General features: G+C 37.5%; 1 protein-coding gene across 2 annotated transcripts in view; it reads left to right on the forward strand.

The window, feature by feature from the left end:
• GALK2 (galactokinase 2) overlaps positions 1–27,054 on the forward strand; it is a 46,990-nt gene that overhangs the window by 1,974 nt on the left and 17,962 nt on the right. For both annotated transcript variants that reach the window (XM_039723009.1, XM_039723010.1), the window contains 6 exons: positions 48–136; positions 1,241–1,364; positions 6,289–6,379; positions 9,273–9,419; positions 21,952–22,050; positions 24,754–24,906. In XM_039723009.1, coding sequence (XP_039578943.1) covers positions 48–136; positions 1,241–1,364; positions 6,289–6,379; positions 9,273–9,419; positions 21,952–22,050; positions 24,754–24,906 — 703 coding nt within the window. The remainder of the gene's footprint in view (positions 1–47; positions 137–1,240; positions 1,365–6,288; positions 6,380–9,272; positions 9,420–21,951; positions 22,051–24,753; positions 24,907–27,054) is intronic.

Raw genomic sequence — 27,054 nt, forward strand, 5'->3', positions numbered from 1 at the left:
TTTTATGCAAATATAGTCCTTCTAAATGTTTCTAACCTGCCTTTCAGATTGCAGAAACTGAAGGAGATGTTTATATCCAAGTTTGGATCAGCTCCCAAGTTTTATGCTCGTGCACCAGGACGAGTCAACTTAATAGGTAAAAGAGAAAAATTAACCTTACAGTGTTTTACTTCATCTGTCATCATGGAAATCTAGTAGTTTAAAACACAGAATGAAAATGCTCATCTTAATTTTATTTTTCAAAGAAGTTTCTTTTGATAAATGGAAAATCATATATAATTTAGTAGATTTTACAGTATCTTATTATAAACAACTCTACATGGATATCAGTTTTGGAGAAAAACATTTATAGACAGTAGTGATGATTTTGAAAATTGGAGTAACTTGCCAACTTTTTTTTTTTAAATTAATTAAAGTTACCAAATATAACCAGTCCCACAACAATATACATGATAAAGCATGAAATTATTCTACCATCATCTTTTGTTTACTCTTCCACAGAGATGTGTCCGCAGAACTTAAAATAGTGGGTGTGATTCACTGGCAGAATGGAGAGTCACAATTATTTTGTGTTTAGGACTTACTTTTATTTCTGTAGCAGCCTTATTTTTTAGATTCCTCTGTCTGCGTTAGGATTGTGTTCTCCCTGGAGCTCAGTTTCTTGCATATGTTCATAAAATAACCCTACACATTTGAAGACGTAGTAAAAGGATCTTGAGAAACAGAGCTGTAAAAGTCAATTAGTTTATTATGCAGTTAATGTTAATTTTTATATCAGTGTTATGTGAACATCTCACATAGACTAACGAGCATGTGGTAACTGGGAATTATTCCCAAGGGAGAGGATGTTTACTACATACATTTTCTATTTGATTGTATTAATGATTATTTAAATATAGTAGTTATCTTCTTGAAACAAGGTCCAGAAATTGTATGCACATGACAGTTCTCATCCTTGGGCAGTAATCTACATGGTGGGGGTTTTTTATAATTTTTGTAAGTCAGTGTTAAAATATGACCATTTATAAACAGGCAGTAGATAAAAATCACTAAAGAAAGAAAAACTTTTTGTGAAGTAATAAGAAATGGAGGAAATGTGCCCCAAACTTTAGGTAATAAGAGTTGAAACTACAGTAAGAAATTGTCTCATCCAGTAAAGAACACTGAAGCCCTGTAGAAATCGTGTTATTGCTATTCTAGAAAGAATTATTGCAAAGTATTTTCTTTGTTTCTTTGTTAGGAGAACACATAGATTATTGTGGCTATGCTGTGCTCCCAATGGCTATAGAACAAGATATCCTGATTGCAGTAGAACCTGTGCAAACTCAAGTTGTGCAACTGGCAAATACCAATTCTTCGTACTTGTACGTAATTACTTTTTTATTAATTATTTTTATGAACCTCTTCATGCATTGCAATACAGTTTACCTTTTCAGAGATCTGACAGACTTCCATTGCAATACAGAGTCTGATCGTGTAAAACAATTTATATCAGCAGATGGAATCCCTGACTCCATGCCGTGTCTGTTAGTTCAGAGCAATAGCTTTGCAGCTGCTGTCCCCCACCTGTTTGTCCATATTACTCTGTAAGGCCTCTGATTTTTCAATCCTTTTAAAATTCTGCAATTCTGTCCTTCCTTCTTTTATGTCATCTTTCTCGATATAATCCCCATAATTGGCAGCAGCTCCATGTCCCCTAGAGAAGGGAGTGGAATGTTTTGTAATCAATTACTGCCAAAGTAAGGTAACACTCCCCTGCTCTGGAGAACCTGGGCCTGTGTTTTCACAGCACAACAGCTTTACCAACAATCCTGGCTCAAAAAAAATCTGTATTCCCTTGCTTCCACTTCTTCCACAGCTGTTGTTCACAGAATTATAGGGCAATTTAGGTTGGAAGGGACCTTTGAAGATCCCTTGTAAATAATCTTGTTGACCTTCTCCTGAACTCCATGCCAATGTCTTTCATGTATTGGGAAACCCCAAAACTGGATGCAATATTCCACTATGGTCTCACAAGTGCTGAACATAGGGAAATAATCCTGCCACTCTTTTCAACTTCAGGCACGTTTTTCTGCCTCTTTGTAACAGGCTGATATTTGTGTAGTTGCATGGCAGTTCAAATCAGGTCACTCACCCACATGAGCTTTTGTGGACATTTTGCAAAAATCAGAATCAGCAAAAGCTTAGTTTAAGCCATTTTTATTGAGCCATTGCTTTAATTGGTAAATTAGTTCCTGAAAGCACAGTGTGTGGCAGCACAGGGACAGGAACATAATGTCAAAAGTGGGAAATACTTGCACACATACTCCTGCTTAAAGCTCAGTTTGTTATAAACACATTCTGAACTGCTGCCTGTGACTAAGATAGTTGAAAAGAATTTGTACTTCCATGCTAAGTATAAATACCCTGAGATTTTTCACTTGTGGAGTATGTTTTCACATTACAGCTGGGCTGAATTAAGATGTTTGCCACTGCCAAAGGCAATGGCTTGGCTTCTTTTACCCCTCGTCTCCCTGTACCTGCTTCGAAGATCAACTCAGCCTCTGCCTTTTAGCAGGTGTAGAGTACTTGTTTGATCTTAAGGTGAAGTGCACTATTCCCCCACTTTTTGCTTGGATAATTTTCTGTCATTTTAGTGAACTGCCATGCACCCAGCACTAAAGCTGAGTTGGGGTTAATAGTGGGAGCAAGCAGTGGTGGTGAACAGGGAAGGGAAATGGAAGATGTGTGGGACCTTTCCCTTTCTTCAACAGCAACCTCCCACCAGGGCTTAAGCTGTGTTGCAAAACCATTCTGCAAGAGACAATAGCTTCAGAATTACAATAGTTTTGATTAGGAAAAGTTGTTATAATGAACACTAAATAAAGCAGTAATAAAAAGGTAAATATTTTCACTTGGTCTTCAAGCTTTGCTGCATTATCTTGCAATTCAGGACAGTTCCACAAAATGTAGAATTACAGCCTTTGAATTTAAATTGCACACACTGTCACTATATTTTTACATCTGCCCTGGTTTCAGTTTAAAATCATATGCTTCAAACCATAAACCAAGAAAAGATCTCAGAACACAGCATTAAGCATCTTGGTTTTGTTGAGACACTGTTGCTTAAAAACAAAGCTAAAACATGTCCATAATTTCATAACAAAGAAATCTTTTTCAACACTTTGAATGTTACACCACATAACAAAACTGATGACAGTGTGTCTTTTTTTCCCAGCCTGTTGCACTGGTAGATTTATGCCTGTGGTGAATGTGTATCTATAGGCCTTTGGTGAACAAGGACTAACCAGAATCCTCTGTAGAATTACTATTTCCTATTTCATTCTTATTTTGTGAACTGGTAAACTGTGGAACAGTTCTGTAGCACTCTTCCACCCTGATAGTTCACGTTAACTTTCAGTAGAAATAGAACAGAGAACAGGTTGCTAGAAAAACCACCTGTTTGTTTTTTATCATAAATTATCTCAACTGATCTGATGCCTTTTATGTTATTGGGACTAAAAAGGTATTCAAAACTTACATTCTTTTGAAGTTCTTGATACCTCCCCTTCACAAGACATGTTTGTAATTGAGAAGTATGTGTAGAGAGAATAACTGACATTATACTTCTCAAAGTGCCTTCAGAAGTACCAGAGGATGGTAATTACCAATCAGTTTCCATCTCACGACAAAACCTGAAAGTTTTGTTTGTTTGTTTTTAAATCAGGGTATTTGTACAGAAGACTCAAACAGATAAACTAACAGACTGACAAGACAATAAGGTTCTGTGAGAAAGAGCCAAATTGATCTCCCAAAAATAAGTATTATTTACTATTCAAGCAGTAAAAACCAGTCACACGACTTAAAAATCCCATCTCTTCTAATTATACAGAAAAACTGAAGTTTTTATGTCTGGTTATGGAGAACTGGCAGTTTTTCCCCAAGCATTCTTTAAAACAGAAAGGCTGGAACAGACAATATCAGTGTATTTTTATTTCATGGGTATGTTTTTCCCAATATTTTATTTATTTTTTTATAAAGTTCTTATATTAAAATGCCTAATTTTCAGTAGGAGGTTCAAAGGCAAGCCTGATGATTTACTGATTTAAGATAAGGCTTGGATATTTAGGAACTGTTTTTTATAAAAAACTGAATGAAAAAATAGACTTAAGTATTCTGGGGATTTTGACAGTCCCACATTCTGTGTTTGTGTGAATTATGTCCTTATAAAACCTGCCAAAATCAAAGCCATTTTTTTTCTTCCATTTTCTATGTAAGAAGATTGCAAAAAATAGCAAAATGCATTTTAAGAAGTCATTATTTTAATTTATCTTGAGAACCAGCAAATATATAATCATAATATGTGTCTTCATGTTCATTGAAATTTTTCTCTGAGAGGGTAAAATAAATTATGAAGATAAAATATTTTAGAATTCTTTGAGGCAAAGAAGATTTAAGATTCCTTTTCTCTTAGTCACTTTCACACATTGCTTTCCACCAGCCTTGTTTCTTACAACAATAATTTAGGATTATTTTAGGAAGCAAGAATAAACAAACACAGAATTTTAAAATCTTCATTACTTATGACAAGTATTTTCTATTTTACAAATACCTCGTAGGGGGTTTATTTTATTCAAAAACCATAAGCAAGTTGATGTTTTATTTTCTTGGAGATCATTCTAAATACACATGAATCTCAAACTGGGAGAATTTACAGCCATTCTCAAACTTTCCTAGTACTCTAAGCTCAGTACTCCCTTTCATATCTTTTGTGTTCCTGAGCAAAACCTAGTAATTTCTTACTCTAGCTTTGTGCAATTCTTGCTGCTGCACTGCTGATAAAATCCTGTTTGTGGCACTAAGATAGCAGCTTACACATTAAACTGTACAGCAACCTGATGGATTTGCTCTGTGATTAAGGTTGAACTTGAATGTGTAACTGGCAAAATGAGAATTCTGAGGTGATAGTCCAAGTGCCAGATGTGTCATGCCATGGAGCTGGGAATGGGCTGGGAGCACAAGTGGAGATCCTCTCTGCAGAGGGGCAGGCAACAGACCAGATGAATTCTGCTGCCACTGCAACACTGCTTGTTGCCTTGGGGGTTTGCATGACACAAAAATTGCAGCCTCTAATGCACCAGAATAAAATGAGCTTTTCAGACATTGCTTGAATACAGTTATATCATGGATGCTTTATATTTGTACAACTTTTTCTCCATAGGTAACAGAATAATTAACTGATAAAACCATATTTTCACTGGTATCCATCACAAGTATTGATCAGTGATGTCCTTTTGGACAAAAATAAGCCCAGGAAATCAACAATCTATGTAGTTTACTAGGACCAGTGTAAAAAGGAAAAATTCCATCCTTTTAGGAGTTGCAGACTGTCCCCTGAAGTATTATTTCTTGAAAATGGTTTTATTCCTGTTAAATATTTCCAGGAATTAAATTAAATATTTCCAGCTGCCTCTGTTCATATATTTTAGCAGACCTTGCCTTGTAGAGCACACCTTAGTCTGGAACTTTTGAATATTTTTAATTTGATTTCTTGCTGTTCTCAGTGCCTCTGCTGTTTCTGTGTTGGGCACCTGCTGTCACAACATCAAGCAAATGAAGTTCCTGGGTGTTCAAGGGTACAGAAGGGTACAGACTGCCAAACAACTTGCACCTCCCTGAGGCCTCTGTGTGTCACCTATGCCCATTCTGACAGCACCTGGCTGTTCTTTAGGAACATTCAAGCTCAGTATTTTTAGTAACTTGAAAGAAATATGGAGTAGGAGGAAACAGATAAAATATTTAAACTAAATATTTTTGTCTTGTAACATACATAATATAATTCTGGAGCATTAGGCTTGTTTTTGTGAAGTGCCATTGAGAGCAAAGGTAATGAAGATTAAATCCTGAGCAGGAATTACCAGAGAGCCTGAAGTTTATCTGTCTCTAGTCATGGTTTGACAGATATGACTATTTGAATTTCCACTTCTAAAAAGTAATGATAACATACACATACATGATAGGAGGCATCCTGCCTTAATTAAGGATGTCAAAGGCAGCTTAATTTCTGGATTTATTTAATATATTCTTTATACTTACTCAAGAATTCTTATGCTTTCATCTAAAATAACCATATAGAAATGATTACTAAAGAAGATATGTAAAAAGATCAAACAAGAAACCAAGCCAGAGAACATTGCACTGAAAACCATCAAACCAGTTTTGTCCATCAGCAGGTGGCAGTAACAAGCCATGTTTTTTCAAACTAAATTTAATACAAATTAAAGCCTTAAGGTTTTTCTGTTTTTGCAGGGATTTCAGTACTAGTGTTAATAACATTCAGATTAACAAAACCAAACCTCAGTGGCATAACTACTTCCTGTGTGGACTGAAGGGTATTCAGGTAAGCCAAATCCATTTAATTTATGAAATTAATGTAGAAGGAAAATACAACAAGAATACCTATTTACTCTCTAAATGTTGCCCTACATTCTATAGCTTTTTTTTAATATAAAGTTAAATATTTTTATGTTAAAACTTGAAGAGGAAATATGAGTGGGTTTTCTTTAAAATATTGGCAGAGCATATTTTCATCTCTGTAAAACAAATTACAATAGCAAATAATTGCTTCGGAAAGTCGTGATCAAACATTATCAGGATGACATTTCTGTATTTTGAGGTAAAAAGGAATGCTTTCCAATGGAATTATTTAATTAAAATCTGCTTTGAAAAAGGTTTGGAGGTTGTTGTTTTGTTTTTTTTTCAGGACATAAAGATCATATCTTAACTCCTTTCTATGGAAGCATTTAAAAAACATGGACCTTCATTAAAGTTGAAAACCTGTAATTTGCGCACAGCAGCTGAGTGAAGCTGACTCATGCAGTAGGCAAAAGAAAATGCAAAAGCCAAGTAAACAGCATACAGAAGAAACAATCCATTAAGAACCATTACTCATCCCGGTTTTCAGGGTTTGGAATTTGAATGGGATTTTCAGAATGTCCTGAGTTCAAAGTGCAGCTGTGCAGGAGGGGGCACACTTACGGAAAAGGCGGGAGCTCAACCTCCCAGACCTTTTCCTGTCTGCCCTCTCCCTGGGGAGCTCCCCTCTCCAGGCTGGCCTGAAAACCCAGCTCTTGTGAAAACAAGTGCTGGTCACCAGGGCTGCCCTGGGAGGCAGCCTCAGCTCACCATCGAGGATCCTGCAAATCTCACCTGCTGTTTGCAGGTGACGCACAGAATTCACAGAATTCATGGCTCTTTGAGGGCAGAAATAAAAGTGTTTTCTCTGCTCAATGTTAATCTAATGATATTTCTGGAAGGGCAGATGGGATAAACAGTGATGGCAAGTCAGGAACAGGTCACCACAGCCAGCCCAAATTATGAGTAAATGTGCTTTTTAAAGCACATGAAGTTTGCCTCAGGATAGGCCATCTAGGTCACCCCACAGGAGGATCCAATAGATGAGGACTGCAGACTGCTGAAAAGCCAGCTCAGACCTGCCACTGGAGGCTTCAAAATAACAATATTCAGAACAATCAGTGCCACAAATCACTTTATTACAATTCACAGGTCCTAAACTGCCCCCTGCTCCTATGCATAGACCCAAATAAATAACTTATGTGTGTAGTAACATGAGTATTTTCAATTTTGCATTGCTCAGTAATATGGGCATTTAAATTGCACTGACTGTAGAGATATAGATTAGGTTTCTTTACAATATATCCTTTCTTATATTAAGGCTTGCATGACCAATTGCCTTTATTTATTTTGCAGTCTGCTACTGAGATCTGTTTCCTAAGGATAAGCTTTCATATTTGAAGGTTAATTTGCAAAGCAGGTTTGCAGACTCTAGTACTGGCAGAAAATAAGCATAAATGTTACAGACTTAAGAAACTCTGAAATACAAGTACTCAGAGGGTCCAGCGGGATAATCTGTTTATATTAAGTTGAACATGCTATCCTTTTGGGACAGAACTGTTGCAGAACTTGGCAAAGTCCATTTTCATTTTTGAAACTGAAGTACGTTTTCTATTTAAACATCGCGTGATAAGTCTGCAAGCCTGATTCACATTCAAGACGATCCAGAAACTGTGGATCAGTTTCTGGTTACTCAGGCATTTTCTGTTTATGAACAAGCCTGTCTAGTGTTCTTCATGAAGGGGCATGGGCAGCAACAGTATTCTAGATATGAATTTCCTTTATTTGTGAAACGGGAAATTCAAAATATAATTTGAAGTGATGGTAGAAGACTTTAAAGGAGGCTCTTTGTGTTTGCTGATCTCAACCATTGGTATTTATGGTTGAAGTTGTTTCAGGAGAAGTAGTAGAAATCTTTTCAAGGTGGACATTTCTTGATGAAAATACTGTTATTTTTCTGATTATTTGCCCTGTAACAGTTTCTTGACATATACATTGCATCAGAAGTTAGCTATTCATATACCCCTCATATACAGTCAATGATTTTTTAATAAGTACTGCATGTTTGTTTCAAACTAATAGCAGAGAGAAATTTATATAAAAGTGATTATAAATAAAAAGACAAAGCAACTAAAGAATATTTAAAAGAGTATGTACATGAGGATATATGACTTCTGGATAAAATGTATTATCTGTGGTATCTATCATGTGTGTTAGAATATTTTAAACTTCATTCAAAAAATAGCATGCCAGAGACCATCCCCACTGGTAGGTGTGTCTTTGTGACCCTAAAGCACAGAGTTCCTTAAGTACCATTGTGGTTTTCCCAGTGTCAGTCCTGTGGGTGCTTCAGGACACGAGGATCTGCTTTGAAAACAGCTGCATGGCTACTGGTTCCCCCTCAGTGTCATGTGGCTCCTAACAGCACGTGCCAGCCTTGGAAGGGAAGCATAAAGTGGACCTTGAGCTCTTTGTGGTGCCTAAATGAAGAGCTGTCGAGAAAAGGACAACAGTGGGGTATGAAAGGATTGGTAACTTCGCACTGTCCCCACAGCAGCTCAAAGCAGAGCCAGTTGCTGCAAAACCCACCCACGAAGCTTGGTAAATTCTTGGGCGTGCAGCCCATCCTGAGTTCTGCTTGGGGTAGTTATATGTTTGTGCACAGCCATTGCAGACATACCTTTGGCTGAAGCCCCATCATTGGCTTTGTTCTTAAGGAACAGAATGAAAATTTTGCTTTTGCTTTATTTTGGAGATACCAGAAGCAGGTCCTTGCTTCCAGCAACTCAGCAGAAGGATTCTCTTTCTAAGTATCAGATAATTGCAAGCCTGAGCCTGTCTGTACTTGAAACTAAGATTGTTTATTTTTTCATTGTTAGGAACATTTTGGTCTCAATAACCCAACTGGAATGAATTGTCTGCTAGATGGAACCATCCCTCCAAGTTCTGGTCTCTCTAGCTCCAGTGCTTTGGTGTGCTGTGCAGGACTCGTGACACTCAGAGCTAATGGAAAAACCCTCTCTAAGGTAATTTACTGTAAAACACGAGAGTGTCAGCAGTAAAATTCTACTTAAAATTAAATATTGTTAATGCCTGTAAACATTAAAAACACGATACAATTGTTTTTGCAAAGAGTTGTTGGATATAAACTTAAGATATTGCACAATCGAGCAAACATCCTTGGCCCAATTTTGGCAGGATTTGAATTTGGCAAGAAAACAGGCTTACATTAAAGCTGAAAAAAGGAGCATTATTGTAAGCCTGTATTTTGGCCAACCATCAGGTCCATGCCTGGACCAGATGTGCTATCTGCAGGCCAGGGCTGAGGATATATGTGCTGAAGCATGTGGACCACACCCCCGAGGCCTTTACTCTCTCCCTGAATGACTTTTCATGGCTTTAACAACAGAGCATCTGTTGGAGGCCTGTGGAACAATTTCTTGATAAATTATGTAATCAGCACAAAGTAGAGGTAAAATTCTTCCATCTGACTCTCCTTATTCTCTTCACAGTTTTTTTGGAACACATATTTACAATCCAAAATGTATTCCTCACTTTTAAACAAACATTAGTCTAAAAACAAACCCCAAGTATGTGACCTGTTAGCAGTACAACTGTTAGCACTGTTTGGCTTGTGTAATACAGATTTCTGGAGGAGTCATGGTCCTTGAAGGTGCCATATGGGAATGAAATTCTCTCCATTAAAAATGTCTGGTTAAGTGAAACTAGGATCTTAAATTAGAACATTGTCAGGAAGAGAAAAGAACAGATCTAAATGTGACTGTTACACATATTTGTGCCTATTGTCTAAGACAGACATTCCCAAATTGTGGTACAAAGCCAACTGAAAGTGGCACATGATGATGGCAGCTGTTAACTCTGCTTGTAACAAGCACTTCTGTGAGCCATGAGGTGAACAGATCCACACAGAAGGTTTTTGCTGGTCTGTTGAGATTTGCTTTTCTATGAGGCTGCAGTTGCAGGAATGCTCTCAGCAGTGAGGGCACAATCCCACATTGCCCAGCTCCCAGGGCTGGCTTCAGGGGCATCAGGCAGGGCTGAGGCAGAAGGGAGCAGGGTTGGAGAGGCAGAGAAGCTTTTTATATAGGAGAATGTGGCTAATGTCACCCTGACTGGTGTTGGTGTCTGATCAAAAGTCAGTAAGGGATTGGACACCATAAGAGAGGCTCTGGTTTGGGAGGTGAGATGCGTAAAGCAATGGTAGATGAAAACATGGAATGGGGGATCCTTCTTGGATGAGTGAGACTGCAGTTAAAGGGTTGGAGGTGACTGAATGTGTACCTGGCCTGACAAGAAGCTTCTGGTTTTGCATAGATGGTCCTACCACAAGTCAGCACTGTCTCTGATGGTGGTCACCTCAAGAGCAAAGTTTGGGAACAGCTGATCAAAATCACTGGAGGGCATGTGTTCAGAAATTTGGTATCTTCACAAGCATAAAACTGACAGAGGTCAGAAAGCCCACACTTTACTAGGTAGTAAAAATCTCTATCTGGAAAACCAGGACCAGGTTTTCATTATTCCAATTCTGCACAGTGTTCTTCAGAGAATAAATGGTACAGTGTGTATCTTGAGCTGAATCTACACGTGGCTTGGGAGTACCAGCCGGCATTATGCCAGACTTGTCGTAAAGAAAGGTGGAAAACTCCTTCTGTCATTTTCATAGAAAATTATGGAAGAACAGAAGGACGATAGAGTGTCTTTTCTTCTCCTCATGTGTCCTATTCAATCCTCTTCTTGATAGTAGAAAAATGTGCTGAAAGTTAAGCTTGTGTCTGAAATACAGTTGGAAAAACAAGAGACACAATTGCACATTTTTGTCAGGAAACCCTGCTGTTTGCAGCCAGAGATTTTGCACTTATGATGAAAAATGAGCAATTAATGTACAGATGAGGCTTCTCAATAGCCACCATAGGAGCAGTTAAGAACATATCCAAGGTTTTGTATGCTTGCATAAACCAAGGCACCTGGTTGTCATGGTTAGGAGAGAGGGTGACAGCTCTGAAAACAGCTCTGATTGCTTTTGTCCAAGTTTTCCCAAATCTTACAGGACAGTAAAAACTCATTCAGTGTCTTTTGCTAATTTATGATTTACCATTAGAGACTTCTTATATGTAGCTAAATCCAGAGCCTCTGTTGCACTGGGTTTATGCTTAGCCTTGCAGAACTGCCTTGTAAAAGGCAGGACTAGTCTGAGTATAAATTAGAGCAATTTAGGCATGGGAGTCCTCAGCAGTATAAAACGTGCTCTGGCCACTTCTTGCCAGCTCCTAATGCATCCTGTGCTGGTGTCAAATGGGATCTGTGCAGGATCCAGTCCTGCTGGCTCTGTGTCAGCAGGGAGCTCCCCTGTGGCAGGGAAATTCTTAGCTGAGCACGAGTAGGGGCTTTCCAGATCCTTTCTGCTAGAAAGCTAAGCAGGACTGTGCATTTTTAAGGCTCTGGATATTTATGGGTTTATTTTAAATAAGAAATATCACTTTACCCCTCCCATCCATCTTTTTATCCCAAATGCTTTATAGTTGTGAAACTTGTAATTGTAGTATTTATAAGTAACAATATTTGGTTATTATGGTAATTTTATGAGAAAAGATTGACTTTTTGCCCCATACTAGTCTGATGGACTTTGCAAATTCTTAGTGTGATGGTTTGTAGCAGGAAGACAGGAAACTTTTGGCTTTGGAATCAAATTTGGCTTAATCGTAGGGCTTCTGTAGCCAAAGTTATGAAAAAATGACCTTTTACTGAATGGAACATTTATCTGTTTTGTTTCTGTGAAACTATTTTTATGAGAATATTTTAGTTATATGCTCTTTTTCCTGATAAATGTAAGTTTAAAATAGTTGCTGTAGAGTAGAAGTCATTGAAATTTAGAGCTTTTATGAGATAACACTTCCAGTGTAAAGTTCAGGCCTGGGAGATTAAGAGCCAAAACCCCACAAATTAAAAAACATTGTAAAAGCATGGCTAGAATTTCATGGTGGCTAACTTTAAAAATAGTACTTTTTTGACATTGAAAACAAAATCAGAAAAAAACATGCTCTCACTAATTGTGTGTAGCAGTCTGAAACAGGGCATTGTTTCAGTGTGCATACAATATTTTTTTTTTAAAAACCATCATACACATACACAATAGTTAGGAAAATACCAGTTCAAGACAATTCAGCCAGATGTGCAGTGCTAACCAGTTGCAGCAGTGCAATAGCATTCAAATAACAAGATGGAAAATGTAGAATGCGATCTTTAAAAAGAATCCATTTTTCTCCTCCAAACAGGATACCAGTCTAAGGCTGTGTTGGCATCACTCATCAGCAGCAATGCTCAGTAGTAGTAGTAGTTCTTAATTTTAAAGTGATTTTTATTCACTGTTACAAAATCAATCTTTTGTATAACTTTTCATCAGGAGATGATACTTTTTGTAAAGGAAACGTAATAATGCTCTAAACTGTCCCAGCTTTGTGTTCTGTGGTAGGAATTAATGAGTACAGAAAATTACTTAGAACTGAGTAACTAGATTTACTTCAAAGCTGTGATGATAATGTTGTTGTCCAAATGTTAGATCTTGTGAAAGTAAGGTCTGTTCAGCCACCTCAACATTTATTCTGTTACATCAAGGCTGGGTATCTGTGCACATACTTATTGGGAAGAAGAGATGAAAACTGAATAGGGTTTATCTAATTTAATGTGAAATGTTGAGCATAGGAAGGGGAATCATATTTGGCTTTATCTAGACTGAGAAAAAGCTAAGTCAGACAGAGTAAATAAAGGACCTAAACCTCACCTCTAATGGCACAGTGTCCATTGGTTTAACTTTTCCAAAACTATGGCTCAGATGAATTTGAGTGTGGGTGTTAACCATTTTTAAACCGTATTTTACCAGTTACTATACTTGCTACTGTCACTGGTTTCAGTGGGAGAATAGATAGACCATCTGGAATCCTTTCTACTTGGTTTCTGAAGCCTCTGTGTAATAATGAAAGTGCTTGAGTTGAGCCCTTTACCATTCCTAATCCATAGCTGTTTGGCAAGAAAACCTGTGAGTATCCACACTGATAGTGTGACTTTGAAATGAGTAACTTGTGCTGATAATACTCCTTAGGATTGGATTATAATTGATTTTATTTTTAAAAGATTTCTTTGTGTAATTTATTTTATTGATCTATCAAAAATCTTTGATAGATGCATGCTCAGGCTAATTATATGAGGAACAAAATTGTTTACACAAAAAATGGCACATAGATACTGCATTTTAAAGTACTGTTAATACAGAGAAATGCTAAAGTTCCTTTCTCTCTGTGGAATTGAAAAACAGGGTTCTTGTTAAGCTTGACTGTATGTTTGTAATCAAGGGGAAACAGAGTACTTGAGAGCAGTGGTAATCAAAGGCCATAATCTCTCATCAACCTAATTGATAACCTTCTATTTGAGCATGTTAGGGGGCAGACAGAGTCAAGCTAAGATTGCTGTGCTTATGAGGACATCCAGATACTATCTGACAAATATATTCCCATTCTGGAAAAAAGTAAGCATAATTACCTTGCAAAACATATATGAAGTTCAGCTAATTGGAATTTTATGTGCAAACTGGAAGCAGATGGTAACTTTCAGCAACCAATTCCTAGTCAAAATGAACTATTAAAAATAAAGGCATTCCTGGTGGTAAAAATAACCTCAAAAATTTGAGCATCATTTTATACCTTACTAAATGAAACATAGTATTTTATATTTCAGAGATTATTTTTATACCTTTATGCACATATGTATAAAATGTGCACAGATTGGAAAAAAATGACAGTAACTAGAGTTGAAATATATTATATAATGGAGAATATTTCCTTCTTACTGTAAAATACTCATCTTTACCTATAAATGTCTCTTCTGCATTTTCAGTCTTGTGTATTGTGACTTAAACTGTAGAATTTAACAGAAAATCTACACTACATTTGCTATTAAATTACCAACATTATTTGTTGTAAAGGAAAGCAGCAGACTGAGTCTGACTTTTCAGATTAACTTGCTGAAATGTTAAGAAATGTTCTTTGGGGGACCATTACTCTATTTCCATAGAGGGAGTAAATATATGCACAGCACTTTTGACTGAATTGATATTTAAATACTCCAATTACTTAAATTTGCATGATGAAGAGAATTCTGGAGCACTGAAAATGACAGTGCCAAAACTAACTTATATTAACAAATTTGTTTTCTTCGTGGAGTTTCCGTTCACGAACAATAAAATTTAAAACACGAAGTAAAATGGATTTGTTTTAAATTTTAAAGATTAGTTACCATTACTATTGCACTGTAGTACACAGAAAATCTAGCACACTTAACTTGGGCCAAAATGAACTATGTTAAACCACTGAGGCAGATGTAATTTAATACTATCATTTTATGGAGAAGATTGCTTTATTTTGGCTGCTGTCGTTCTGGATTTGTGTATATCAAGTTTCTGTGTAATGTAGGGTGAGCTGTTCCAAAAAAATACTAAGCAACACTAATTCTGTTTTACTAACAAATATTTGCCTGTCTCCTACTCACTAATTGTCTTACTCTTTTAAGAGGTTTACTCTTACACAAGTTTACTTCTTTGAAGGGTTGTGGGAGACTGAAAGGGATTGATCACTGATTTGGAACATATTAACAGTGACAGTTATATAGGGACAAATTCTGTCACAGTTTACACACTGTCCAGACCCATTACTGCATGAGTCAAAATCAGAGCAGTTGGCCCTTGGCCTCTTTGTGAGCAAGAGGACTACTAAAGGTGAAACTCCCTTATCTGTCCTCATTCTGATAATTCTTTAGGTTTCTATTTTTAGGATTTTTTTTTATAATTAAGTGATCATCTGTTCACTTTCATTATTCCTAGGATATCTAAATACCTTTCTACATTTAGGTCTTCATGCTCATTATCACTAACATCAAACTGATAGAAAGTAAAATAAATGATGGGGCAACAGAGAATCAAGTGAGCTGTATGGGGTTGGTTATAATTTATCAGTTCTTTGACTTGAAAGACCAAAAAGACTCAGCTGTAAATCTAAACCTGAATTTGAGGTGTTTCTTATTGAAATATAAGTAGAGAAAAAGCACATATTAGTGAAAAGTATCATTTTACTGAAAACTCACTCTTTCCATTAAAAATCCAAAACAAGGTAACATGATGCAGAGCTACTGATGAATTCTTATTAGAAGAAATCTCTCCATCTAGAGTAACTACACATAAGGCAGCTAATAATAAAAAATCACAACCTTTCTTTGTCAGACTAAATTATATCTCCACTGATATGATTTCCCAGATGAAACTTTCTGCATGCTGGATAGGAAATCTCGTGACTCAAAGATAAAACGGATTTAAGTGGTAGTAATTTCTTCCTTCGTAACCCAAGACTGACTTGTTCCTTATCAGGGAGAACCTTAAATTGTTTCAAACAAAAAGCAGGGGTAGTTAGGAGAGTCTTAGATCAAAAGCTAGCCTAGGTCTGCACAGTGGGGGCAGCTGCCTGCTAGACAAACGGGTGTTACTTTCTGCAGTAGGATACATTCTGGACAGACTTTAGAATTAAGCTTCTCAAACAAACAGACTAAAAAATACCTTTTGAAGACTTAGTTTTAGATATTTCCTAGTGCTCCAACTAACATTGTCTAAAACATGAGAGCAGCTTCCTTAAGTAATTAATTTACATAAATTTCTTAATGCTTAAGTGTTTGTTAGTGAATTGTATGTACTGAGATTCTTCTCCTAGTGATGTGGCTTTATATTGTTTTAATTATGGATATTCGAATTTATTGTGCTGTATCTTTTTTTGTTGGATAAACAGCAAAACCTCCGATGTTAATGTATCATGAAACTCATTGATTCTAAACATCTCCCATGGAAGCACAGCCAACCTGGCACGTGTGCTTGCCAACAGCTATAAAAGCAGTGTTTGCGTGGACGATATTTGGTCTGGCGTTCAAAAGCTGCAATATTTAGTGTTTCTTGACAGATCACCAGGGAGACTTCAAGGTTTTACTCACCTGCCAGCTACTGCTGCTGCCACGTTACGCTCATCCCTCCCCGTGTTCAGAAGCTGAGCAGAGCCAGTGTGTGACACAGCTCGGGGTACTGCTAGAATAACTGCAGGTATTTTCAGTTTCCATCCCAGCTACCCCACTCACCGACCTCCCTGCAGTCAGCAGAAGGGAACAGTTTGCTTCAGCTATGTCACTGCCAGGTTTAAACAAAGGGATTTGCACGGGAGGGGGAGATGTGGTCACACAATCCTCCTGATGACTCTGGTACTCCAACCTCAGGGAACGGGGTGGAATAGTAATGCTGAACTGCTTGAGGTTGCATTACAATGTGCTTATGTTAACACTAATTAACACACATTTTATGTGGCTCATTTGTCACATTAAAATTGCAAATGATACAGTGACATTTTCCCTAAGGTGTCTAGGAAGAGCTGTAAGTCTGCCTTTCTCCTTTCTTACCAAACAAGACAGTTAAACTGAAAAAGATTCAGGAAAAAGCCACATGGAACAATTAAAGGTACAGAATGACCACCATAAAAGCATGTTAGGACTCTGGGAAAAATCACTTAAAGGAGGAGGGGTCAGAGATTCATCAAATGATGAATGTAATTGATGGAGTGGATGGGAGTCATTGTTTGTTGCTCCCTCAAGAGTTTAGAGCCAGCAGGTGAGAAATAAAGCTAATCGGGTACACATCAATAATTAACAAAAGGAGACAGTTCTTCACCTGACAAGGTGTAGAAGTCCTTGTTCCTGGATGACCTACATGTTAAAGTTGTGTATAAGTTAAAAGGGAGTCTGGATAAGTTCACATATAAAAATTTGTTAGGAACTAAGGTGTGGAACTGACATTCAACCTAGGGAACTCCTGATCAAAATGTCAAATCCTGGGGAAATAAGATCTTTACTTGGCCTTTGGTCCGTACGAAGAACCCACTTTCAGTTACAAGATACAGGACTAGAAGTGGTATTGGTTTGATCCACAGAGGCTGCTTTTATCTTCATATATTCTATATTTTTATTCTGACTCAAGTCTTTTAATGAATTTTATCCAGCTGACAAGCCATTACTTACAGGCACGTGCTCAGGCTCATGATGGGATTCTGGGGCTTGTCCTCGGCAGGGCCCGGAGAGGGACTTGAAGATCCTTGGGAGGTTCCTTCCACATCAGGATATTCTGTGATTATATGCACTTCCCTTCTGGGCTAGGTTGTTGGGTTCTTTGAGGGTTTTTACAGAGGGGTGAGATCAGAGGAAACATCTCCTGATGTTTGAGCTTTTTGAATTACTATATTAAATATATCACTTTGCTTGTTTAACAGCGTAGATGACAGCTTAGTACTTACTGTCTGCATGATATAGTTTACCTGGTCTAGTCAGTCCTGTTGGAACAACTTCCTGAAACAATAATACAGAATTCAGAGGGCAGTAACATATGTAGACCTCACAATAGGTGTGCTAAGGAAATTTTTAATTTATCTAAATAGTTTTTTTGCAGTCATAATGTTACTATTCAGACCCATTTTAACTATGATTTTAGTATCTCTCTGTTCCACTTCTCATTACTATCATATGAATAAGATTTTAAATCTATCCTGCAACTGTTTCTATGAGACTATATTCTTTACAGAATAAACCACAATGCTGGAAATAGGGAGGTTTTTGAATGCTCATTTCAGCTTTGTGACTGATTCACATGACTTTGAACAAATCATGTAAGTATCTGTGCTGTCTCTAAGTTGAAGATAACAGCAGCCTTATAGGAATGCTTTTAAAGTAAACTATGTAAAATTCTACGAAGATTTAAATTGTGATTTACTAGTATTTTTGAAATACTGTTTTAGGGATGGAAAAGCATGCTAATGAACCTGAGTGCATAGAACAAGTCATGTTTTATGGCTGGCTCAAAGTGGTCTGTCATATGAATCAGAATGTGTGGGATGCAAGTGGAGTCTATGTGCAGATGGGGTTTATTCATTCTCTGTATTTCTCATGGTGCCCATGAGCAACAAATATCTGCCTTCACCGAGTTCAGTGAGAAAGGCTGTTCCAGGACTTCTGCAGAACTCCATAGGCTTATTATACACATTATTATTTTATACACATAACAATTGTATCTGGAAGTCTACCAAGGAGCGTAGGCCCCCTGTAACCTACCAGCCTGACAGGTGATGCTGTGGTGCAGCCTGGGGCACAGTTCCCCTAAATGTGGCTGAGAGAATGCTCTGAGTTACTTCTCTGCAGAAACTGCAGTGCATCCAAGAGGGAAGATCCGTGCCCAGGTATTTGTTTGGGATGTTACCAAGTTATGCAGTGAAATCTGGGATCTGAGAAGCTCTGTATTTTTACAGGTCAGACATACACTGAAAATATATAAATAGCACATGATCCAAACAGTCCCTTCCTTAAAGAGATTCTGGGTGTTGCATATTGAATGGAAACAAGGCCTTGCTCTAGATAGGCAAAAGCTATTTCCTTTTGTTACATGGTTCTCACAGACTGTTTTCCTTAGAGATATTTTCTGTGGAAGCCTAAACTCTTAAGAACTTGTGTACTAAAATGGGCATTTTTTTCACTTTCTAGTAATGAAGTCACACATATTTATAGCATTATCATGTAAGAATCCCAAGTAGCCATTACTAATTAGAAAGAGGGGGAAGATACTCCTCATTTTACTGAGGAAATGGAGCCGTGATGAATTAAAGGGACTTTCCCTGACTCACAAGAAGCTTAATGTGGAGCTAGAAATTGAGCCCAGACCTCCTGAAATTCAGTTCACTGTTTCATTCATATGACCATCCTTTTCCAAGCATCAAATATGTACACAAGGCTCTCCAGTTTAGTCTTCACATTAGTTTCCAATGAAACTTTGCCCTTTCACTCATTTTAGCAAAAAGGCAAACATTTGCCCATTTGTCTCAATAGTAAGTAGAAACTGCTCTCTATACAGATGACAATTTCCTCTCCATTCACATGCTTCTCATCCTCGTATTAAAGCCAGCCTGTGTCAGCAAGGGCCCGTTTAAATTAGAAACCAAATAATATTTCAGGGATGCCTTGGGCTGTCTTGTGGAGAGGGTTCTTTGCAACCCTTGCCAGTTACTACTTGGTGGTCCTGCCAATCCTTGCTAAGTTTCAAAACAGAAGTTGCTCAAGCTGGAGCAGCGCTGCTTGCTCGGCATACGCGGCTGGACAGCTGGAGAGCCGGACCCAGCGAGGCCTGGTGCTCAACCAGGCACAGTTCACCAGACCTTGTAAAGGGACAGGGGAGTGGCACTGTCCTAATTGTTAACATTCCTCCTCTGCAAGACTTCTCCTGATACTCATTTAATAAGCCTAGGCTCATAAAGTCTAAACAATTTAGGCAGTCAAGTGCTAGCTGATGTGTATGTGGAGATAGAGATGCAGCCAGACTAAGTGAAGAGTGAAATGCCTAATTTCTGACTTTGCCAAGCTTTATCTGGCAGTTGCAGATGAAGTAATAGCTCAGGCAGCTGTGCCCAAGAACAGAATTTATGTTGGGAGTACCTCAGGAGCTGTACTTCAGGCCAGGTTTGCACAGCCACAGCTCCTACTTGAATGCGCATGGCCCGTCTGCCAGCGTGGTTCTTCTCACAGTGAGTAATATTCATAAGCTGCAGCCTGAAAGCTCCTGCCAGTGGCAGCAAAAATTAGGGATGTGGTATTGCTGTGTTCTCAGAGAGACAAAAGGCAGGTTCAGCAGAACTGGCTGAAACATGCAGGTATTCCTAAGTCACAGCAACAGTTGTTTGTAAATAGGCACACCTTCATATGTAGAAAGGAGTGAGCATCTAGAGACTGCTGTGTGTGGAGGTTTGTTATTTTCTGTGGAGCTGTTCCTGAGTATTTTAGCATTAAAAAATGGGGAAAAGCATCATTGCCTTCATTAGCATTTCATTCAGAATTATTTTCAGCTCATAGTGGAGCAGGGAGATATGGTAACTAGATGTTAAACTTTCATTGATGGGATGAAGAGATCAGAGGTTCAAACTGGAAATGGGACTTGAGTGAACATGGGACAGAGAGGAAAAAAGAATTTTCATGAACCTGGGAAATGTTTTTCATTAAAAAGAAAGAGCACCACAATGCATGAAGTTTCTATAGTTTTTCAAGAAAAATAAAAGAAACATTGTTTCAGCTCATCTTTAAAATGCACAAAGGAAAGGCAGTGCCAAAAAGGAGAGTATTTTTACTGACTGTATTTTCAGTGTTCTCTCGTTAATGGTCTTTTTCTCCTACGAGGTCGTTTACCATGTTGGAGTCAAAGAGATACATTCTGCATAGTTTTAGAATAACTTTGTTAATGTTTTTTGATAACTTCTGCTTATCAGCCTAAAGCTTATTGGCCATAACTGCATTGTGAGCTGAGTAAATTGGTTGTTAGTGCATTTGCAAACAGTTCAGCCTGATTACATTCATCTAAGCACCAATTTTACAGCTGTGTCAGTGGGGCCATTAGAGGACTTGAGCGAGCAAGCAGGCAGGCACCCTGCACATACCTCTCTCAGCATCGTGATTTACTGCCTCTATCTGCTGCCTTTTACAGCTGTGTGCTGGCTTGTGTCCCTGTCTTGCTGCTTAGCTTTTTTCAGTCCTGTAATGCTACATCCTTACTGTGGAATCTGAATCTGACTTTGCCACTGGAAAACAGCCTGTGGCTTTTCTAAAGTTCTTTTACCATCTTCCTTGTAGGGGTCATAAATAGATGGACACAAATCCTTTCCTTTTAACCCACTTGTTTTTGACTACTCTGTGTTCTTTGACCATTTTCCAAGGTTTCTCTTGTGTTTCAATTTGACTTAGCCTGATGGCTGAAAGCTTTACTGTTAATTATTATTTTTGACAGTTACAACATTGATATTCCACCCTCCCATGGTATCCTCTGACCTGCAGGTATTAGAATGCACAAAGATATGCCTAAAATGTCACAAAGAAATGCACATCACATATAGTTACAAATTAGTTCAGATAAGCAGAGTACAGTATCTCAAGGAGACACAACAAGGACCATTGACTTGAATATCTGCAGTGAGAAACAGTTTTGGAGTAATTTCTGATTATGGAGTCAGTACATTAAAACAATATGAAGTAATAACTTGCAATTTTCTGCTAAGCTGAGATTCACATGTAGATGGATTCATCTAATTAAATCAATAAAACATTGGCTATTGGGATGGAAGGATTTGAAGTGCACAAGGAAGGTGGGAGGAGGACAGCTACAAGAGTTAAGAGTGTAAACAAGGATAGTCTGAAAAGCATTTGGCTATGGTGTGTCTTCTGGAGGCTGAGTAGTTGCTTCTTTTTTGCTTGAGAGCAAAAAGGGAAAAGGGGCCATGTGGCATCCTGGTTGACAGCAGGTTATGTTATTTGACTTATAAGAGATCATAGTTTCAGAACTCTGACATTGTTTCCTTTGTTTTCTCACTAATTAATATGTAAACAGAATAAAAGTATCATCCTTAACTGTGGCTGAAGGCTCATATGTTAATATTTTTCCAGGTGGAACTCGCAGAAATTTGCACAAAGAGCGAACGTTACATTGGCACAGAAGGCGGAGGGATGGACCAGTCAATCTCTTTTCTGGCAGAAGAAGGAACTGTATGTCTACCTTTGTAATCTAACAATGTAATATTAATTTATGTAAGCAAAAAAATACCTTCATTAGTATCTAGAAGAAAGGCAAGACTAGAAACTGGAATACCCCAATAAGCAGTATAAGACCGTTGGTATACAAATGAATCAGGAATTAAACTTACAAACTTGGGTACAATCGAGTATGACAAGTTTGAATCAATATGATGAGGAAAATCAGAAATGGCAAGGAGGAAGGAAAAGATGTGGGGAAAGATGTTCTCTAGAAGGGCACCAGGTTCCACTATTTGGCTAATTCATGCTGAACTTAGAATGTTTCCCATATAATGAAATCTGAATGGTCGGCATGCCTTGTATTCAGTGCAAATGGGATAATTATTACAAAAATGCTTTCTTGAAACTTCTTATAACCAAACAGTTCTAGGAAGTTTTGCCAGGTTCAGTTACAAAGACAATGGAGACTTTTTTTTCACCAGTTTTGCTAATTCCAGACAATTCTGTGGCTGGATTTTGATGCAGAAGGCATTTAGCAGTCTTAAACGTGGTGACAGAAGGTGAACTAGCTGTGATAAACAGGACCTGCCAAGTTATACATGAGTGCTTGCAGTGGAATTTACAGTGAGGTTCATCTGCTGTCCCAGAAGGTGCACAGGACTGCAACTGTTCAAACCTCAGACCTGTCAAAATACTTTTATTGGAATTAATGTAGTGCTTCATAACAATCTTTACTTTCTTTATGATCGTGGCATTATATCTCTACAGCTTTTATTTCTTAATGACATGTCTTGGATGGGCTTACACTGAAAAAAAACTATTTCCTAGAATTACACCAAACATTTAATGCCATCATGAGACACATGTATTTTCAATTTCACATCACCTGTACCTACTCTACACCTTTCCATCATGTTTTTACTGTTAGTGGTAAAAACACAGGACATGAATAATGAAATAAGGAAGCAGCATATTTTCCTGCCATACACAGAGATGATTATGTAAGTGGAAGCTTTTCTGATATATAGCAGTGGTGACCAAAAAGACAAAGAAAACATTAGAACGGATGAGAAGAGAATTGTGAACAAACCAGAATAATATCCTTGCTTCAGTGTACTTGCAGCTGAATGCAGCTTTAGCCTCCCATCTTAAAAAACCAAGAAAAGTACCGTAAAGGACACTGAGGTTTATCAAAGCTATTTTTTTTTTAATATGAGCATTGACTGAGCAATTAAAAACTTTTCAGCTTGGAAAAGAAGAAGCTTTGAGGGTGATACTTTGTAAATTCTCTAAACAAGTAAAGAGAAGGTAAATGGAGGACTCAATGTTTTTCATCACTGAAGAACTAATAGAAACACAATGACTTTAGCAAGCAGCTTGTAAAAAACAAACAAGGAAGTTTGGGTTTTTTTCCAAAACATTCATGTTAAATTGAGAAATACCATATATTGTAGAAGGCAGAAGTTTTAAAAGGATTCAAAAAAAACCTTTGTGGATACACTAAGAGAGTATTAAACTAAATGTAGCTATTTAACATGATAGTCAGATATTTCTTCCAGTGTAAGTATAACCATTATAATCTTTGCTTATGGGAATTTGGAAAAACATGTCCCTAGAAAAGATTGCTTTGTATATGTTCTATTTTTATATTCCCCCTAAATAGCCATTTATGGCTACTGTCAGAATCAGGACACTAGACCAGCTTAGTGGTACATTCTGGTCTAATGTAGCAAATCTTAAAGGGTATATTTAAATGTAAGCAAGTCTGTCTGTCTTGATAGTAATTCTGTGATGGGGTCCAGAATCTCAATGGCAGGGAGTAACACATATGCTGTACATAATGTACAAGCAGATTTGTCATTGTTTATTTAGCACTCTAGCTGCTCAAGGGACTCTCTGGGAGTGAACAATGCCAAAACCAGTAAGATGTCCCTGCTTGCACAGTTACAGTCTATTCTAAGAAGCCAAAACAGGGCACATGATTTACAACTTACCCCAGTGAAAAACCAGATGTGAATTTAATCTCTTGATTACATTACATCCTGAATTATTTAATTAATGGATGCCTAACTTATTCCATGAAAAGGTCACAAATGTTGGGAACATCTTACACAGCTTGTGTAAGCATGTGTGAGGCAAGGCAGTCTCTTATGTCAGAAAGGAGGAAACAGTAACTACATTCTTACACATAGTTTTATTTAGTTGCTTGGTTTGATTGTCTGCATGTACCATGATCAGTCCTAAAACGTTGGTACCACATTGTACCTCTGTACTAATCTTGCTGTAGCGCAAAATGAGAAGACTGAGGGGGAGATGGACATTGATGAAGGGGCAGGGAATGCAAAGCCCCTTGTTTCTAGTGGCATGCACATTAGCTTCAGCCAGGCCTGGTACTTCTCTGCAGATCAAAGTGAAACTGTTGTCTTAAACAGGCAAGAAAAATAGGTTGGGTGGGGTTCTGTAAAATGCTGAAAAAACCCAAAGACTTAATGGAAACATTTTAAAATCCAGCTACAGGGAAGAGTTTGAAATGTATGTGTAACTTGACCAATGAGGTTAAATCTCTTTTCTTGCTGTTTCATGTCAGTTTTCTTTCCTCAACTGTGCCTGGATTTTCAAGAGAAAAAACATGCAAATTTGCATTTGATTTATAGAACTAAGTGCACTGTTAGCTAGTAGTAAATTAAAACTAACCATTCATTTTTCTTTCAATAGGCCAAGTTGATAGAGTTCAGTCCACTGAGGGCAACTGATGTTAGACTTCCAAGTGGAGCAACGTTTGTTATTGCTAACAGTTGTGTTGAAATGAATAAAGCAGCAACTTCTCATTACAATATTAGGGTAATGGAGTGTCGGCTGGCTACAAAGGTAACACATGGCTTATGTCAAACTCTAATGAAACCTTCATCTAAATATGTGCTTTTTTCCAATTCTGACCAGTTGTGTCTTTAACACCTGGCTAGGTGCTACTCTTAGTATAATTTTTCTTTCCAGACACTTCCATATGCAGGAGCAGAACTCCTGCTGAGCTTAATGGAAGTGCAAGGACTGTGTCCTTATATAGAAGATTATATGATTTAGTTGTATTCAATTAATTTTTATTATATTTCAGTGGAGGAAATAAGTCTATTTTTCAGAAAAAAAATACTCCCAGTTAATAAGATAGACTGTTTCTAATTAAAAGTGATTAATGACAAATAATGGAAAGCAACCAGTATGGTCACATGTTTATATGTATATATGGCAATAGATGTGTATTTTCTAGGATTTAGAGAGCATCCAAGCTAATAGTTGAAGGCCTGGAAGTAATATTAGAAATGCTGAATAGCAGCATGTATCTCAGTGTAAAGTTTAAAAACAGGCTTGAATGAAACCCCAACATTCAGGGTGTACTGCCAGTTTACAGCTTGAAATGATCTCCAAAATGTATGGAAATTGAACAGGGGAAATCTAAGTTCTGCATTAATTCTGGATTTTGTATGTTTAGGAATACGTAGATATAGGGTTTGATTTGAGTTCTTTATGGGAAGACAGTACATTTTTCTTTGATAAGAGTAAATAAGAAGTAAGCATAAAGATTCACTGCAGCTGTACCCAACATAGAGTGCTGTGGGAAAGAACAGAATGTGGGTCACAAAGTCTAGAAGAAAGCTTTGAAAAATGCAGTGTGGAACTCCTTGCCACAGAACATTATACCAATATCTGATCATTATTCAAAAGTACTTTGAACATCTGTTGGCATCATGATTCCATTAAAAATAATTTTTTAAAAGTTTTAGTTAGTGCTAAAAAATAGTTGAAGATCTGATCAGACACTGACAAAATTTATTATAAAATAATATGCTGAGATATTTTTTGAGGAGAGAAGCTAGACTTCAGATGACTTTTTTAAATGGGCTTTAAACTCAAGTATCAAAGGAATAGTTGCATTTCAGTTGTATCTAAGACATGGTAGAACAAATAGCACCAACGACCATGGTTAAAGCTGTTGTCACGGAAGTTAATAAGAAGGTTTTTAAGCCATTAAGAAAATGAAGATAAGGACTTGTCTCTTTGTATATGTTGTCTATTAGCAATCCCAAATCTCTAATTTGGGATTGCTAATGGACAAAATATATGTTTTTAAGAGGAGCTTCTTTTGTAAATTCATTTTTTTTTGCATAAGGAATAGAGAGCCTTCACATATAATCTATTCTAAAAGGCACTGTACAACGAGTGCATTAAGCTGTGAGAGCTTTTGAAGTTATTGTTCCATATACCAGACTTTGTGAATTGAATCACAGTTTTCTAAATTGCTTTAAATTATTAGTCCTTTACAGTATACTGAAGAGGTAGTAAGGAAACATATTTTCTTTTACATTCCTGTTAGCTGTGATGCAATCTCTAAAAATGTACTTTTAGCAGATGCTCAATTGTAAGGAGACTAACAACATACACCTGTCTGTTTTTAAACATATGCTACCCAGATGGAAAGCTGCACACACTATAAAAATACATTGAGCCAGGAAAAGACTGTCTTTAGGGAAGAGGTCACAGTGGGGTGAAGGAGGGCAGGTATGTAAGTGGAAACAGGGAAGTCTTTTAAGCACCATTAAGCTAATGGAACCATGAACTAACGTGCTGGGCCTTGCAATCATGCTTTAAAAGAAATTCTCATTCTAAATGCCTTAGGATAGGCTTTTTCCCCCCTTTTCTGCTTTAAGTAATTTTAGAATTTCATCCTGTTTTACTGCACAGGTAAAGATGCCAACAGGAGATATCCCTGCTAGCATTAGTGTAGAACATTTTGCTATCAGTCTGTTCTACAGCAAATGAGTTCTTGATCATTCTGGCAAATTATCTTAGACTCTGTTTCTTTCCCTTCCCTCTAGAGGATCATTCTTTTGCCTTTCTCTTCCCCTTTCTCAGTTCCAGCAGGCTGTGAGTGCTCTCCTGCACTGTGCCACAGAGAGTTTCCAGTTCAAAGACATTTCCTGTCCCTCCCTGGCTGGTGAGAGCAGGGCTGGGACGCTGCTC

The sequence above is a fragment of the Passer montanus genome, unplaced genomic scaffold, assembly GCF_014805655.1.
Source record: "Passer montanus isolate IOZ18808 unplaced genomic scaffold, ASM1480565v1 scaffold5, whole genome shotgun sequence".
In the NCBI taxonomy this organism is placed as follows: Eukaryota; Metazoa; Chordata; class Aves; order Passeriformes; family Passeridae; genus Passer; species Passer montanus.